Below are 18860 nucleotides of genomic sequence, written 5' to 3'. Positions count from 1 at the left end.
CCTTTTTCATGGTGCGCCGCAGGTTCGGGTGGTCTCTTGGGAAAACGACGATAGCTTGGAGCAAGAAGTAGATAAGGACCTGTGGTATTCATCATCGGATAGAAAAAAAAACATCGGCGCATGAAATGACACCAAACAAAAAAAAATATGTGCACGTGCAATAACGTTTAATTGCTTAGGGCACTTCCATTACTTAATAGTCAACCCTAGTATTTGGCGCGACTAGCCTCAGGAATGTTCTGAAACTAAAACCGTTTCTTCGCAATTAACTTGGCCCACGCCCCACGTCATCCCAGCTTAGGCACGACAAAAATGAAATAATGCTTCAGGTCAGGATCACTGGCCTGAATTCCAATGCTTAAAGTTTACTCAAAACCGGTGTGGCTGATGCACTATTCACTACATTTCGTGACGGCCACCATTGTGTTGCACTTTTTCGGTAAGCTATAAGTTAATAAGGAAAGAATTGGTGAGTGGGTTGAAAACAGCCCTCACCCTCCACCCCCTTCTTCTGGAAACATAAGTAACCGAAAGATCTGGCGATGGTTTATCCACATCCTCTGCCGCCGCGCTGCTAGGCCTCGATTCGTTCGGTATGTGGATTCCTGAGCGGTCCTCCCCGGAGGCAAGGTGAAAGGTCATGGCCTGCATCATAAATTTATACGTTGCTGAATATGTTTTATAGTTCTTCCAAGGCCTTGGACACCGTTTTATTATACCTGATAAGCATTTCACTTTCTTGTCAATCAATACAGTTAAAGAAAACTTTATCATAATCTCATACTGCGGCAATTGTAGTTCTGCTTACGGTTGCCTCTTTATGATACGGGCCACCACCACCTCCACTGCGCTGGAGCTCTGGCGTTCTACCCCTCCCCGCTACGGACCGGCCCCCGGGCTAGGTGTGTTAGTACTGAGCGCAAACGTGTAGTAGTCACGTGACTTTCATTCACGTAGCGGGAACGGAAGCTATAGGCGATACCAAGGACGGGCTCTGGGGAGGCAACCGGCACGGAAAAATAGCACGATTGTAGTTTTGGAAGAATATCTGTTGCGGTAAGAGGAATTATACAAAACATACGTCCTAGGAGCAAACATGTGTTATTCCTCCATACTTGCGCTACATTGCCTTTCTCGAATGGCCAGCACTTAGCAAATAATAGCACAATTCTAAATTGGTAATATATGTGTACAGTAGCAACTGCGGGTCCCTGTACCCGTGTCGCGGAGCACAGAAGAGACGTGAGGGGGCACGTATTAAGTAATGCGATAGTTGTTCATGTGGATAAGGCCGGGCACTTACCAAGGTGGGAAGGGGCTGAAATTTTAGAGAAAGGTATTAACAAAAAAATAAGGAGGGCACTAGAAGCTGCACACATCAAGACCAAGGACACACTAAACACAAGAGGGGGATTTTATTCGATGGCAGTTAGCGACAGCCAGATTATCCTTGCTGAAACGGAGCACGATTGTGGGGAACGAACGTGATCGGATGTAAAACATCGAAATGTCATTTCCATGAGTGATTTATTAATGCTGATGTTTTTTAAAATGTGATTTGTGACTTTAGGTATATTTTACTGACGATGGCACATTGTTGTCGAAGCGTCTAAAATACAAAAAGATTTAGATTTTAATTATCATTTTGGTTTGCAACTATTGGCCATCAGATTTTATAAATATGTCTAACAATACCGAACAATTAGATCAAACAACTAACTACCGGGCTTCTAAAAAAAGTTAGACGATTTTATAACTAACGTATTGAAGGGTGTATCAGTGTCACAAAACATAATTGGGTATCACCTAAAAGCCTCATCAAAGACATTTCGTTTGAGGGGATTTCGATCCTCGGCAGTCGCCTTTCTGAGCCGCGCCGAGGTTATGTTCGAGATGATTCCCTTTTTGCTCGATGCACAGTTTAGCCCGGCGAAGCGCGACCTCTGCTGCAGCACGACCCACGGAAAGCTGCAGACGGCACACCGCTGACTTCACTGCATCCTTATCATCTTCGGAACTTTTTGGGTGGTTTCGGTACACCTGGGACTTGAGGTGGTCCCATAGGAAAAAGTCCGGTGGGGTTACGTTCGGAGAATTCGCCGACCACGGGCGTGTCTCGAACCTCGAGATCACGCGCCGCCCGAAGCGCTCCCACAGCCCCTCCCGGTTTTCTTTAGCGGTATTGGCGTGGCACCATCTTTCTGGAACCATTGGATCTTAAGCGTTTCCGGATCTTTGCTCATCCTGATATTGCAGAAGAACCCTCCAAAACGTCGCCAGAGCCACCCGATATCGCTGACCACTAACAGTCTGAGTGGCGCATCTCTCACACGAGTGGTGTTCGCCGTGAGCCTTTGATTGGGTTTATGGCCGCCGCTGTGTTCCTTGAATTGCGTGAACCTATTGTTAATACTTCCTCGAGCCGGAAACTTGTCAATAATGTGGAAAATTTTGTTTCAAGATGTTGCTCTCTTTGCCTTAAAGTGTTTGCGGATCTTCCGTGGTGTCGAACCGACCGACTTAGGGAAAACATAATTTCACGAGTTTTGCTTTTACTTCCTAAGACCACGGCTTCATTTTTTTAAGCTCAAATCATGGTGTCATATAAATGTACGAAAAATTCTCCGTTTTTCCACGTGCATTGACTTTGCTTAACCCGGCATTTGCTGGGGTATTTCGCCACCCATCGTTTGCTGGGGCGGGGGGGGGGGCGTTAAACGCCCCCAGCCGATAACTCGAGAACCAATAGGCGCAGCGAAACGCACGAGGCGGCAAACGAAAGAGCGCGACGAGACGCTTCAGATGAGTACTTAAAAGTTTAATTTTGAGGTCACAGGTCAGGTCAAGGTCAGGTCAAACACCGGAAATCGGGCTTTCAGTAGCATGGACTTCAGGACTTCGCAATGGGCGCCTCTCGTCATAAACTCTGTCAAAACGGTGCACAATCCATCATATAAGGCTTACAAGAGTGTCAGCTCCATGTAGGGGTCAGTCAAGCATAGGTCAGGGTCAAGGTCAGGTCAACCGGGTAGGCACATATCCCCGAAAATCAAAACTGATATTCGCAGCCTGTGACACATGTTTTATGGGTAATTTGGAGCGTAGAACACGATGGTGACATTATTTTTCTCATATGTGTACGAGTTTGGCTCAAAAAGCTCAATTTAAGAAATTCATGCATCATGGTCGTGAGGTAGTCACGAGAAATTGCCAAGACTCAGTTCAAGATTTTGGAAAATGCGGAACAATAATCAATAATCGAAGATAGCCATTAGATTGCTCATGGTATTGGCAGTCTAATGGCGTTTACGGCATGTCTGTATATCTATTCTGTGATTTTATATGATTTTTTGAACATATGCCGTTTTTGGTCGAAAACTCAGAAATCATGACGTCTTTAAAACCTCGATATCTCAAAAATTTTCCAACCGATTTTTTTTGAAACTTTGTCACAATAAACTTCAATCAATTCACTACAGGTACTTAAAATTTGGCGCGCCTGCGGCGCACCGTTTTTATGCTATGGCCCGGCGAAAAACGTGGGGGCGTTTAACGCCCCCCCCCCCCAGCAACTCGCGGGTTAAATGTTGTTAGGGGTCCTCTATTTGCAAAAGAAATCCGTCTAACTTTTTTAGAAGCCCGGTATTAAATAAACAAACAAAGAAACGGTGTTCATGAACTTTTCACGAAGAAATATACAAACAACAAGCCCTGCAGTTATCGGTTTCGAATTTATTTCCACAAATGAAATATAGCCCGCTCTGCACCAGTAAATAAACCACTAAACTGAAATGAAAAGACAGCTACAACCTAAATCGTATCAATATCACCCAAAGCAGCAGCAACAGCATGGCATCTGTCGACGGCGCAGGGCAGCGAGTGTCGTCACACAGCCCAACGGAGCGGGCAGCGAGTGTCGTCACACAGCCCAACGGAGCGGGCAGCGAGTGTCGGCACAGCCCAACGGAGCGGGCAGCGAGTGTCGGCACAGCCCAACGGAGCGGGCAGCGAGTGTCGTCACACAGCCCAACGGAGCGGGCAGCGAGTGTCGACTCGTCACACATCCCAACGGAGCGGGCAGCGAGTGTCGGCACAGCCCAACGGAGCGGGCAGCGAGTGTCGACTCGTCACACAGCCCAACGCAGCGGGCAGCGAGTGTCGGCACAGCCCAACGGAGCGGGCAGCGAGTGTCGTCACACAGCCCAACGGAGCGGGCAGCGCCACTGACGGCTGAGTGGTCAGCCCGTCTTGGCGTTGGCCTGGCGTTTGCTGAGCACCTGCCTGGCCGGCTGGGTGAGCAGCGGCGGTCCGGGCAGCACGACTGCCGGCCGCCGCTCGTCCAGCAGAGCCACCTGTGGGCACACCCACCCCGCGGTCAGCCATCATCACCGGCGGCCACCTGTAGGGGAGAGAGGGGCGGGGGGGGGGGAATTTAGCACACCTCATCCTTCATCAATTTCACACATGTGAAAATTTCAGACCAAGGTCATTCAAGGTCAGGTCACTAGGTCACTTCAAGTGACCTCACCTTGTAAAAAGTTTCAATGTCTGCCATAGCTACACCGAGAGACCGATTGCTTTAAAACTTTAAGCGATTGATACGAGCAATAGTACGCACAACTTGTATATCTCAGAATTTTGATATCGTCACGAATGGTATTGGGTATTGAGTTTTTCGCGATTAAGTTTTAGTTATCATTGAGATATAATAGCCTTTGCTCATATTAAGTTCCGAATGGTAAATGAAATGCAAAATTCTTTGAAAAATACCTATAGTTCGTCCATGGGACTTCTTCAGGGTCACAATCAAAAGGTGTTACGGTTACAGAGAAAAGTGGGTTTTGAATTTTAAGATAAGACAGGCACGACACGCGGCATACATAGCAAATACCACCGTTTCAAAAGTATCGGATACGGACACATGCATGCAATCCAAAATAACGAAGTACAGAGTCAATAGTCGAACAGTGCTGAACCTGTGAAACTTAAATGGAGTAGGTACCCTCAACACTGCAAATGAAGACTACGCAAATGAAAACTACGCAACTACATATATTCTCAGCCTAGTGCCTAGTCAAATAATGTAGCACTACAGCCATATCAACATAAATAAGATGATCGACAGACATGAAATTCGGACACAATAAAGAGATGAAACAGAAAATGTAAACACATAAATCGGGATCATTGCTGGCTATACCAGCGAAAACAGCACAATCATACACTAACAATACAATAGAACATACATGCAGAGCGATGGACGAGTCTACTTTAGCAGTAGGTATAGGTCAAGTATCGACTTGACTATTTAAGAGGGGTTGTCTGTCCCGGATAGCCAGTGCCTCGGCAATCTTGCGGTCCGCACCATCTTTGTTCCGGCGGAGGATAGCTATTGAAAGCTGAGGCACTGGTGCATCAGACTGACTCTCTCTCATGTGGTCCCCAAAGGGGGTCTGTTGCGTGCGGTTGACTGCATCTCTGAAGTGCTCGTCAAATCGGTACCGCACGCAGCGCCTTGTCTCACCAATGTATGTTTGTGGTGGGGAGCATCTTTCACATGGGATCTCATAGGTCACGTTTTTGGTTGTACATCGGCCACGAAGTCCGCTGTCGCAGGTGCGGCATGAACGGTTGCCAGCTCGGCATGGTGGTGGGTGGGTCAGAGATTCACTCGAGATTAAATTGTCTTTTCACTTTTTCCTCGGCTGTATCTTCTATCTTCTTTTCTGATCTCTGGAGAGAAACGGCGGGCGAGCGGCGACTTCAACTGCTGGTGAGCTGTGCCGTGGCGGCGGCCGCAGCCGTGTTTGCATTGGTTTATTGTAATTCAGACAAGGCGCTTTAAGTTAAGCCATGGATGAGTTAAGCTTTTGCTTTTGCGCCTGTCGTATTTGTTGTACGTTTCCAACGCCGGGTTTTGGTTTACCAAACATGGTTATGTTGATGATGATGATGGCCCGCCGGACGGTCGTGCAGCCACAGGACGACACCGTGACGGGCTGGCGGACAGCATTACATAGGGTTTTGTTCAGTTGAGGGACAGCAGCCAGGCTTCGCGTCACCTTCTGCGACTGCTGGCCTACCACGTCCCATCAAAATGTGAAATTTGCCAATGTTTGGTGCAAAATAATTACAAATGAAAAAGGACTTACGAGTATTTTGCAGTTTCCAACAGCACAGACCTGCAGCCGCAACTCTGTGCCGCGAGTCACTCTTACCTGCACCTCTGTGCCGGGTACGGCCAGGTAAGGCGGCAGGAAGGCCATGGCCAGCGTCTGGCCAGTGTTGTGGCTGTAGCAGCCCGACGTCGTGTTACCGACCACCTGGCGGCACAAACAGATGGGACTGTCATTTTCACCGGCTGACTGCAGCCATCAGCGCCTTTACCAGGGTTTTATAATTTGACCGAACGGATAAAGGACCATGATGTGCTGTGGGCAAGTCAGCGGCTGAAACTCTCACGGCGTGGATCGATCGAGCCTGCACCATAGTTTTCCTATATAGCTGTACTGCGCAAGTAGAGGAGAGTGGGGCAAAGCGGCCACCTACCTACCAAAGCGGCCTAGGTCACGTGATCTAAGGTCAACTTTTGACCTTTCGACCTTTCGAGGTCAACTTACATATGTTTCGATGCGGATCGACGAGAGGATCACGATGGTGCTATTAGTTTGTTCCTAGCTGGGATAACTTGAAAGTTATTCGAGAAAAACTTCATATATATGTATAGTGCCGCTATTTTGACTTCCTTTTAGCTCCTGTGACGTCATCTTTGACCTGACCTGAAAATGACCTGAGTAAAAATTATAGACCTTATCCGTGTGTACCCTTTACCGTTTACCGCTTGTCGCTATCTTGCTTTATTCTCGAGATCTCGCTGTCGCTCCCGCTCGTAATAATGGACAGGTCATAAAAATGACCTGACCTGAGGTCAACGCAGAGCGATAACCACCTTTTTTTATTATCGCATATGCATGACAATCGATAAGGCTTTAATCGTCATCAGACAAAATTGTTACTTTCAGTGGGGAAAATATCAAGGTCACTCTTCGAAAAATAGGACAAAAGGTCACGTGATCAAAATTTTCAAAAATTGAAAATCCGAGATAGCCAAAATGTTTGTTGGTTGATTGTGAGCTGAACCATATAGTTTTTATCGTAAAAAACCAATAGTTTCTGAGTTATAGGTCGCCAAACATAGGGCTGCAGCGCGAACTTCAGGAATTGCCCGAGGCTATATCTCGGAAACCGTTGTTCGAAGAAAAAAATCCTTGCCACAGCTGGCTTCCCCGCCCATCACAACCCCTTACACCAGTTTTCAACGAAGAATAAAATATGAGGGTGCAAATTTAATTTTTTATTTGTCGATTTGTCGTGGAACGCCCCCTACGTCACACCCCGGCGGGTCAGCTGATACAACTGCGGAGGTGCCGGCGACTGACCCCGGTCGCTGGCGATCGCGGGCGGTCGCCGGCGACAGTTGCCGTCGCCGGCGACCGGAAAAGTTGCTACGTGTGAAACGGCCATAAGTTGACCTCACCCAAACAAAAAGTATATCATTAGACGCGCCTGAGCGAGGCAAACACAATGCTGCCAAAATCGCGGCTCTGCGGCCAATTTTTGCGAAGTTATTCACCAAAAACGCAACCGTACCTTGGGGCACTTGTCATGACCTCAGAGGTCACCGGTTGACCTAGGACCTTAAAATCGGGTAGCAATCTCTGCGTCTCGTAACGGCGCACACGCTTGTTTTTTTTTTTCGCGCGACGCGCTAGCTACACCATCTAGAGAACCCCCTTGGGAACCCCCTGCCGGCTTGTAGAGGGTTCGCGTCAGCAGCTCTTAAGGCCCCACACCCGTCTATAACGGCTCCGCACCAGCGTCTATGAGGGCCCACAGCAACGTCTGTAAGGACCCTCTGAGAGAATCACACTAGCACCTCTGAGCGCCCACACCGGCTCCACACCAGTGCCCAGGTTCAAGGGCAATGGGAGGACAGAAGGGCGCCGAACAATCAGTAGTGCGAAGTTGGTGGGGACGTATGGGCACCAGACGGTTGTGAGGGCGCCAGGAGACCATGAAAAGGGCGCCATTCTCCTAGAAGAGCTCCGAGTGATTGAAAACGTTATATGGTCCAGGGGCGCTGAGAGGCCAGAAGGGCGCCTAACAGTCAGTAGCGCTAAGTTGGGAGCGCTAACCGCAGGGGCGCCAATACGGTTATGAGGGTTTCTGGTGGTTTCTGGTGATATAGTATCGATTTGTCAACATCTGCTATTGTCATCCCGCTTTGGTTTGGGCCTGACCTTGGCCAGGGGTGTAATTTTACATCTCTTTGTGGGAGCAGATGCACCCACAATCCTGAATTATGCCCCCACAATGATAAAAATGCACCCACAAGTCTTTTACAAGCATCCTTTCGAGAGCACGGCGCCCTTCGCACATGCCCTAACGGCGTCCTCCTGACCGTCTCGCATTCCTGGATAATGTAACGTTTTTAATCACTCGGCGTCCGTCTGGGAGAGTAGCGCTATTTTGACAGCACTACGCCATTCGCATAGTCTAACGGCGCCCTCCTGACCGTCTCGCGTCCTTATGTCTCTGTCCACCGTGCATCCCTCGACTGTTCAGCGCCCTTCTGGCCTCTCAGCGCCCCTGGACCACATAGCGTTTTCAATCACTCGGCGCCCTTCTAGGAGAATGGCGCCCCTTTTCATGGTCTCACGGCGCCCTCGTAACCGTCTGGCGCCCCTATGTCCCCAACAACTTGCACTACTGACTATTCGACGCGCTTCTGGCCTCTCAGCGCCCCTGGACCATCTAGCGTCTTCAATCACTCTGAGCCCTTCTGGGAGAATGGCGCAAGGAAAATGCCGTGTGTTGATGTTTAGATGTATAAAGGAAACAAGAAGGAAAGAAATTCGGAAAAGGGAGGAAAGATCCTTTCTCGCTGTCTCAATGTTGAGGGGCGCCGCCCCCTCGGCTCTCAAGTTGAGGGGGGGGGGCAAGCGCCCCAATGACCATAGACCCGGGAATAGCCTCCTCCTATTCCCGGGTCTATGGTCAGTACAAAGCGATTGCAATTGCAATGCAGTGCGATTAATGTGACATTTGTGTACCAAGTTTGAGTGTTATCCGCCCAGCCGTTCTTGAGATATGGAAGCGGCAACCCTCACGTGCGCACGTGCAGTAGCACCGCCATGGTGACACATGGAAATGCATTGGCCATTGGGTGCCAAACTATTGACGAAGTTTTGCTGTAATGGGCGCAGCCATTGCGGAGTTATTTTATGTTGAACAATTTCGACACCCCTAAGTTGGCACGTGGCACGTGCCGTAATATTAACTAAGATGTAGAAAATCGGACAAAATTCGGAGAAGAAGGAATAAGTCTACCCAATACAGGGTGTCCGGAAAAAGTTTACCCGTGAAAACTTTAATAAAATCCGCAACATGAAAAATATCTTAACAATTTTCACACACCATCATCACAAGGTCATGAGAAGTGTATGCTGTAATTTTCAAGAAAAATGGTTAATTATTGTGACTGGGATTGCATTACGAAAAAACATGTGAAAAACGCACACAATAGTGTATCTATTTGCACACGCATAGACAGTGTAATGACAAACAGCATTCATTCATTGACAGAATCGCACGCCTAGCCACGTCGTCGTCAAACATTAAACATCATTTCAGCAGTGGTCTGGTGTCTCTTGTTAAGTGACTGATGTGTTCAAAGTGCTGGCCACGCCTATTCAGACAGACGCTGTCGCTGATGCGGCGTTGGAAGTGATCCACCGTGCGTCGGCAGTGGCCCATGTCGGTTGGGATCTCCCCAACCACTAGCACGATTGCACTCTTAAGCTCAGCAATTGAAATTGGAAAAGGCCATCTTGCTGGGAGCATCGGAGAGTCTCCAGTTGAAGGGTTTGCTGAACTGAGTTTAAGTGCTTCGGTAAGACTGTGTTTTGGCATAACTTTCGACACAGAAAGCTTTTTGTTTGTTAGTGCGCCCTGGTTAATGCATGACATGTCAGTCAACGTGTGCGACTGAAAGTTACATTTTCGATGAATATGTGTGCATTTTAGAGCAGAGTATTTAGAACACCGGGTACAGTCAGAGTTTGGGATATGGTAGCAGTCAAATGTCGACAGAAATGGCGAACAAGTTACAAATAGAGGTAGGTTTATTCCACTGTTATACTTCCTCTTGAAAACTGTTAGCACACATGACGTCATAGAGTAAAAAGTCCCCATCTAAGGTCATTAAGACGAATTTTTGACATAATTAAATAACAAAATTATATTGTGTTACCTGTTTTTTCTTTTATTGTTCCAACAATCATTTTTATTATCTCTATTGGCAAATTATTTGTTGATTATGTCATCTGGGGCCGCGAGTCGGCGAATGCAGTCGGTCGGAAAAAAACACGTGTTTTCGGCGGCCGAGGTAAACAAATTACAGTATAGGTAGCTTTGGGTGATATGCTATTTCTATTATTGAAATCGCGTCTCCTGCCGTCAGTACTTTTTCGTCGCAGTGATTTTCACTTTTAGAATTTTCTTCAATAATTGTGGTATTCAGTTCTGCCTCTGATTTGCAATGGCAATTATTATTTGAAGTGAAGAAGGCCTTGTTATGGCCCTGCACAACCTCGCTGAAAAGTGAAACTGAAACGGCTGGAATAACAGTATTGCAACTGGTTTCAAATTCTTCTTCAAATTTCCTCGAAGTCAGGCTTAGACTTATGAATAACATCAGATTTGCAAGCATGTTCAAACTGCTCCATTAATCTCCAGAACATCAGGCTCTCTTCTGATGCTTACAATGCCTGTGGCTCCAACATTATATTGCTAAGAATGGCAGTTCAGCAAGATGTATGTGCAGGCAGAGGCACTTAGCCAATGCACAATGCAGTGCAGATTAATTGTGGTGTGAATTTTGTGTGGATCAGTGCACAATGCGTGCCATGATGTGGTAAATTCCATGCCGAATGGCTGTGCTGTGATATGAGCTGACACTGTTGAGTGTTGATGCAATGCTATCTAAGAAATTTTCAGAAGGCAAATGAGACATCATTGAATATTAGTGTAGTTTCCATATAAGTGCAGAGTTCCCAAACTTGCAGCCTTTTTTCGTGTGATTGTGCACATTTCCAGCCTATGTGCGTGCTAGTGCGGAATACTTAGTTGCTAGATTGGTTGGAACAGCTTGTCAAGTGTCAACTCTGTGGTAAGTGTGAAGATGAAGTCCAGTGAAGATTTTGAACATCTAACCTGACCTAACCTTACCTTCTAACTCAAAGCTTTCAACCTACCAATCAGGGCTGCGGAGTCGGAGTCTGAGTCGGAGTCTGAGTCGGTCGGAGTCGACAGTTGTGACCGGAGTCGGAGCCGGAGTCGGAGTCGATTTTAGAAACCAGAGCCGGAGTCGGAGTCAGAGTCCACGAAAATCCGTCGACTCTGCAGCCCTGCCAGGTCTGCGGAGTTGGAGTCGGTCGGAGTCGAAGTTCTGGCCGGAGTCGGAGTCGGAGTCGGAGCTGGTTTTTGGAAGCCGGAGTCGGAGTCGGAGTCGGAGTCGCTGAAAATCCATCGACTCCGCAGCCCTGCTACCAATATACTACCTATGAACCCACCAGCCTAAAACCTACAACCTAACTCCTACAACCTACCAAACTCATGTCTACAATCTGGACTTCATCTACTCATATATCAACTCTATTGCCTGATAATCTTTTCTTGTTTCACACAATCTTATGGTCTGATATGTCTTTCTGAAGCAATAGTCAAAGAATGTGATAAGTTAAGTAATTTTGCACAAATGGAGATAAATAAATTTATGTATATGAGGGTTTTTGAGCTAAGTTGTGTTTCAGTGGTGATAAATGGAATGCTGTCATCATCACATTGCATTGCCACCATGAGCAAAGGCATTAGGAGCATTAGGAGGCAGAAGTATTGACTATTGAGATGAGCCATCCATTTGTGTTTTTACCAATGCATTACCTTAGGCCTTTAGGGAAAAGTGATCAAAAGTTGTTGAGTGAAGGGGAATATGGAGAAGAGCATTTATTGTTTGTTTTTGGGAAGAAGACAATCAATTAAACTTATGAAAAAGAAGTGATCATGCATTGTATTATGAGCCCAAATCAAACAGGATTCTCTCATGACCATACTAAATGCACAACCCTTAGCTGTTTGTGCACAGTGGAACCCGCTTAACCCTCGCCGGACTTATTGGTTTTCTACATACGCGCCGGCCGGGGGCCGGGGGGGGGGGGGGGTACGACCCCATCTCGCCGTTTCGCCCTTAATGGAGCTAGAACGTCGCAGAAAAGACGAGCGTGTGTGTCGTTACGAGATGCAGCGTTTTGTACCCGATTTTAAGGTCTCAGGTCAACCGGTGACCTCTGAGGTCAGGTTAAGTGGCCCAAGGTACGGGTTCGGTTTTGGCGAATAACTTCACAAAAAATGATTGCAGGGCCGCGATTTTGACAGCATCGTATTCGCCCTGCTCAGGCGCGTCGAATGGTATTCTTTTTATTTGGGTGAGGCCAACTTTGGTTGTTGAGTTGTTGACCTCGGGTCACGGTGAGGTCAGAGGTCTCAAGGGCACGAACTTGGTCGAAGGAGGTCATGTCACATATCATTCGATTTGGCAGGTCTTCCCGAGTCTATTGGTGGCTTTCCCGACTCGCTAGCCCAATTTGATCAGAAGTTATTGTCGAAAAACTTATGACACTAGTGACGTCATCGATGACGTCATGCAAGCTCTTGGTGCAAAAATGAAGCATCGAACCTTGTAAAGAGTGCATGAAATAATCACGGTTGCGTGTGTTACAGCTAGTCTGAGATCGTTCTGGGCTCAAAATAGCTGTTTATAAGTTTCCCCCATTGGCTTATAATGGTGACTTCATATGACCGGCCTGACCTCATGTGACCTTGAATAAAAAAGCGAGATATACACGTTGTGAGACTTCTGGAGGATACTAGGTCCTGCAAGTTTCATCTCCTTGTGAAATCTGTTCTGACACTGAGGGCGTTGCGAACTTGCGGTATCTGAGGACCGTGCAGAGGTTCACTTATGACGTCAAAGGTCAGTGACCTGACCTGACCTGAAAAAGCTGCTGGTATTGCAAGATCCGGCTTGAATCAAAGGTCAGGTTCATCACTACTCGGTATGTTCCGAGCATTCGAAAAAGCAACCATCAAGATGTAATTGAATGATACCGTTTAGGATTGCACCTTCCCAGGCGCGGATACAAGGGGGGGGCCATGGGGGCCATGGCCCCCCCTTGGCCGATTTTTTTTTTCAAAAATAAAATAAAAAGTTAAAAAGCTGAAAAGGGGGCCTCCTGAAAATAAAGTGGCCGAAATCCGATGAGTTTTTTTTTTTTTAACCTACCCACTTAGTTATTTCTTAGAAGACTAGCTGAGAAGACTTCTTTGTTAGAAGATTGGTAAAGCTTTTCATAACTTGGAGGTCTCTTATACTCACAGAGATGACCACTTTTACAGGGCCTCCTAACCTGCACAGAGGGCCTCCAAGCCTGCACAGATGTTGAGATGTTGCCTGAACAGCTAGATAAGCTCAATAGACGCAGTTTTTTTTGGGGGGGGGGCCAACAAGTGGGAAGATGGGGCCTCCAACAGGTGGGATTATGGGGGGGGGGCCTCCTGGTTTCTAAAGACCCCTCCCTTGGAGATTTTCTGGATCCGCCCCTGCACCTTCCCGCCTATCGCCAAATTTCAGCGTTTTATGTATGTACCATCGCCAAAGTGGATGCGGGCATCGATAGAAGAAAGATCAGGCTGTCGTATGGTACACTCGGTTTATACGTATCTCGACTAATAAGTTAATAAATCGACTTTTAGTTTTGCCTTCGAAATCGGTATCTCCCATAGGTAAAGCACTAGTGAAGGGAAAATAAAAAACCTTCACGCTCTGCTTACGTCACCAGAGCGTGAAGCTACCAATGCCATTGACTGGGGGCCGTTTTAGAGCACGTGCACTATTTTCACGTGCTGGCTTGCGGCTTAACTCCTGCATACAGTTCTGTCAAAGATCTATTACAAATGTTCACCATGATGACATTACGAAATGAGGCGGGTTGGCGCGCAAAATGTGCTAAATTTTCAAAGTACTATTTAATCTGTGATACTATAGCAATACTCATGAAACTTTGTCCACTAACTTCTCATTGCTTTGTTGAAGTCCCCTGAAAAATTCAGCTGAGTAATAAAAAAACTGTCAATTTTATTAAAGATTAATTGGGTAAACTTTTTTTTCCGGACACCCTGTATATACATATATATGATATATTGTCAAACTGCTGTACCATGGTGAGTAAATGACCATATAAAAGGTCGTACAAGGCGATGGGACTGGGCGGTTCAGAACACACGTCTTACGCATTTTATTTTCGTTATTACCTGCTAGAGATGTCAATCGGATACCAAGTTTTTGGTATACCGCTACCAAACCGATACCAACTTGGTATTTGGTATTTCAATCGTAATGTGTTTGGTATTTTGTTGGTATCATAAACCCTCACTAATGTATAAGTGGCTAAGAAATCGGTAAAAAGTTGGTATTTCCCTCATGTTCCCAAGTTGGTTTGGTCTCGGCATTTTCCCGTGGCTTTGGTTGGTGTTTGGTATCGGTATCGGTATTCCGATTTTATGTAATTGACATCACTATTACCTGCTGCTTGCCGTTTTTGGCTTTCAAGCATTTAAGACATTTTTTGTCGTCTCAGGCTCAGTAACATTACCTCCAGCTCGTGGGAACCTGCATTTCAAGCCAATAAACAAGGGCTCCGCCACCGGGGGGGGACGGGGGGACATGTCCCCCCAACCAAAATGTTGGGTGGGACATACTATCTTCCCCCCCCCCCCAATAATCGGCTCTCCTGCTGGTAGATAAATCGACTCTTGTTCCTGACACCGAAAACAGAACATAGGTGCAAAGAATCTCCGAAGAAAAAACGTGATGAGAATATAATCAACCTGCCGTCGACAACTATACCTATCGTCGCTGTGCTTTTAGTCTTTTGTGTAATGGGGGCCACGGATTTCAGTTTTTTTTTAGTAGACCATACAGGGGCGCAGCCAAGGGGGGGGCACACTGGGCTTTAGCCCCTCCCAAATCTAGCAGGCGCCCTCCTGGATGGCGCCTTCCACGATCATTTCGGGGCGCCGAAGCCCGAAAGCGCCTTTCTATAAGGTCCAGCACTCTAGGCGCCCTCGACGGTAAGCCATTGCGGTACACCATGCGGCACTGGCGCCCAGGTTTACAATTTTATGCCTATCTCTTTGTGGGTGAAGATTCCCCAATCTCCTGACCGTCTAGCGCCCTCCTCATCTTCAGCGCCCTTCTGTCCGTTCGGCGCCCTCCTGACCTGTCAGCGCCCTTCTCGCCATTCAGCGCTCTTATGGGCTATCGGCGCCCTTTTCACATTCGGCGCCCTCTGGGCTGACCAGTCGGCGTCTTCATGGTCCTTACCACACAGCATCCTCCTGATCTGTCTGCGCCCTCCACAGTTGTCGGTGCCCTCCTGACATGTCAGCGCCCTCCTTATCGTATTATAGCGCCCTACTCACCGTACAGCGCCCTCCTGACCTGTCGCCATCCTCCTCACCGTACAGCGTCCTCCTGACCTGTCGCCATCCTCCTCACCGTACAGCGTCCTCCTGACCTGTCGCCGGCCTCCTCACTGTATAGCGGCCTCCTAACCATGCAACGCCCTCCAGACCGGCGCCCTCTGCGTTTAGCGCCCTCCTGACAAGTCGGTGCCCTTTTCACCATAGAGGGCCCTCCTGAGCTGTAGGCGGCCTCCTGACCGTACATCGCCTTCCTCACCTGTCCGCGCCCTCCTCTTTAAGCAGTGCCCTCCTGCCTTGTCAGCGCCCTCCTCACTCGTATAGTGCCCTCCGTATCGCATAGCATCATCCTCCCCATACGGCACCCTCCTGACCTGCTGGCGCTCTCTTCACCATACATCGTCCTCCTGACCTGTCAGCGCCCTTTTCACCGTAAAGCGCCATCCTGACCCTCGCCCTCCTTACATTACAGTGCCCTCCTCACCAATTATCGTTCTTCTTATCATACACTCCGGACCTGTCAGCGGCCTCTTCACGTTACCTATGTTGGTTACTGACCGTGGTAAGATCTGATCATTGTGTGATGCGTTTAGTTGTGTATTATGGTTTTCCATGATCCGTCATATTTTGTGAATTCCCGTAGAAGTTTGAGCTTGAGAGAAGGTGAGCTTGAGAGCAAACCGAGTTCAGTTTAAACTCATTTTGTTTAAAGTCTTGTCTAACGTTTTGGCTTTGCGTAATAACAAATGTTATCTTGCACGTCAAACATCCATTTTTACAACTATTTACATTAGAAAAGCGTAATGGAACCAATGCACAGTGGGGATTTTTCCGATCTAGCGCCTTTTAATTCAAAAAATCTTTTTTGGATTTTTGTTTATTTTTTGTGTCAGTGGGGCTAAGAAGTGTCTGAATTTTTCATATATGGCATTGTTTTATCTGTATGTCTACAGCAAAACTAGGAAAAATGCGCCCAAAGTTCACACTCATGCGTGATTACTCAATGGGCTCAGCAAGGCCCGAAAGTATAACTCAATTTCATTGTCCTGTCCTGTTGGTTTTAATCTTGCGAGGTCTTAAAGTTGCATATCGTCTGAAAGGCACCTTTATTAGGAATGGAATGGCAAACAGAAAGTATGCCACAACCTTACTAAGGTCACAAAAATGCCCTTTACAAAAAAACCCTTACAGACACCATATTGAAGGAATGGTATTCTAAATAAATGTAGGAAATCAACAATGTTCTCCACACTTTTCCACTCCGAAATATATCCTATCGAATTCACCACTTTCTCCTGCACAAGACAACGCCTAGTTTGGCTGCCGAAACTTGCCTGAACACGGAATATTCACATTAGAGTATCTTAACACCCCACTCGAGGAGCGCAGGGCAAACAGGACGATATAGGTATGTTCCGGACATAGGCGAATAATTTTACTTCGTGATTTATATGATGCATATTTTCTGAGACACATTCATAAGGAATAGGATGACAAGCGTAAATTATACATACCGTAACCTTATTAACCATCGCACTTGTGGGGTGGGGGAGGGGGAAGGGGTCGGATAAAACCCCATGGTTTTCCGCAAATTACTCGCGCCAAAAGCGGCCGATCGCGCCGAAACTTTCGGTGCCCTCGAGATCATCAATATTACATCTAACCTAAAAATTTCATGACTCTGACCCAACTGACCTTTGACCTGTGGCATATTTCTCGAGACCATGTTTGGCCGGAATCGCGATTCGGCGTATGCCAGCTCACATTATCCGCGGTTTCCAGTCTTTTTGTGGTTTTAAACGTTCAAATATGTGAAATGATGTTGGTGCCATGCATAATGGTGGGTGGCAAGGTCACGTGAAGGTCAAGTCAAGGTCATTGACCTTTTGATGACCTTGGTTCACTTTTTCGAGTTTTACTTGTTTCTAGGGTAGTTTTTGGTGCTGATTTCGATTTTAGCAGCCATTTGAATATTTACGAAGTAGTTCTGGTGCCTTCGTTCCATGCTACGAAGCTATCAGTAGTAGGTGACACTTCTATGGATGGCCGGCAGGACGCCTACTAGTTGATCTAACCTGACCTGACCCGACCTGGCCTAAATGCATAAAGACATCGTCTGTGATCAAAACTAACATGAAATTCGTGATCAGCACCCCAAAATACCCCGTAACACCCTAACTTTGAGAAGTTAGGGTGTCAGCACGAAACCAAGATTGCTGAACATGCAAAACAAGACCCAAGTAGTATATCAAGGTACATAAGGTCACAACAGAAATTGAAGCCAAAGGTTGGACCACTTACAACTGAAAGCGGTACATTGACACAGAGTGACATGGAAGCAGCGGAAGTGTTAAACAAGTTCTTCCAAAGTGTATTTGTTGAAGAAGACGATTCTGAAGTTCCAGAATTCCCAGCTCGTGTACAGGACGAAAATATCCTGGAGCATATCGAACTAACACTACAAGAAGTGCACAGGGAATTAGAAGCCCTAGATATTAACAAGTCGGCAGGACCAGATGGCATACCCAACAGTGTAATGAAAATGTGTGCAGATCAAATGGCTGGACCACTGAAATGCCTCTTCCAGAAAACCTTGGACTTGGGCAAGCTACCAGTTGATTGGAAGGAAGCAAGGGTAACACCACTATTCAAGAAAGGGTCAAAAAAAGCCCCAGGAAATTATAGACCCATCAGTTTAACAAGTCAACCATGTAAAGTTTTGGAGAGAATAGTTAGAAAACGCATTGTTGAACACCTGGATGACCATGACCTGATCTCAAAACACCAGCATGGTTTTACAAAGAGAAGATCATGCCAAACCAACTTGATTGAAGCAATGGAAGAATGGACCAAAACATTGGATGACGGACATGCTTTGGACATAGCATACTTGGATTTTCAGAAAGCGTTTGATACCGTACCGCATAGAAGGCTAAAGAAGAAATTGTATGGCTATGGAATACGAGGAAGGCTGTTAGACTGGATTTGTGACTTTCTGCACAACCGCCGACAACATGTGACTATAGGAAATAGTACTTCGAATTCAGTGGATATAAAAAGTGGTGTGCCACAGGGTTCTGTTTTGGGTCCAACATTGTTTTTAGTTTATGTCAATGAGCTGCCAACAGAGATCAAAAGTAGCATAAAAATGTTCGCTGACGACGCCAAAGTGTATCGACCAATCCGACATGATGATGATGTAGCTGCACTACAGGCCGACCTACAAGCTCTGTGTGCATGGTCTCGGAAATGGCTACTGA

General features: G+C 46.8%; 1 protein-coding gene and 1 long non-coding RNA gene across 2 annotated transcripts in view; both read right to left on the bottom strand.

The window, feature by feature from the left end:
- Positions 1–3712: 3712 nt before the first annotated feature.
- Positions 3713–18860, bottom strand: part of LOC122366351 (dimethylglycine dehydrogenase, mitochondrial-like) — a 90141-nt gene continuing 74993 nt past the window's right edge. The window contains exons 7-8 of the mRNA XM_043338528.1: positions 6219–6323; positions 3713–4352 (exon numbers count right to left, since the gene is read on the bottom strand). Coding sequence (XP_043194463.1) covers positions 4239–4352; positions 6219–6323 — 219 coding nt within the window. The 3' untranslated portion in view covers positions 3713–4238. The remainder of the gene's footprint in view (positions 4353–6218; positions 6324–18860) is intronic.
- LOC122366352 lies at positions 13194–13981 on the bottom strand. Its single transcript, XR_006253875.1, has 2 exons — positions 13726–13981; positions 13194–13242 (listed from the first exon to the last, which is right to left on the bottom strand). It is a non-coding gene; the product is annotated as an uncharacterized LOC122366352 (long non-coding RNA).

This window comes from Amphibalanus amphitrite, unplaced genomic scaffold (assembly GCF_019059575.1).
Source record: "Amphibalanus amphitrite isolate SeventyFive unplaced genomic scaffold, NRLGWU_Aamphi_draft 000799F_arrow, whole genome shotgun sequence".
Classification (NCBI taxonomy): Eukaryota; Metazoa; Arthropoda; class Thecostraca; order Balanomorpha; family Balanidae; genus Amphibalanus; species Amphibalanus amphitrite.
This window is presented reverse-complemented; position numbering and strand designations above follow the sequence as displayed.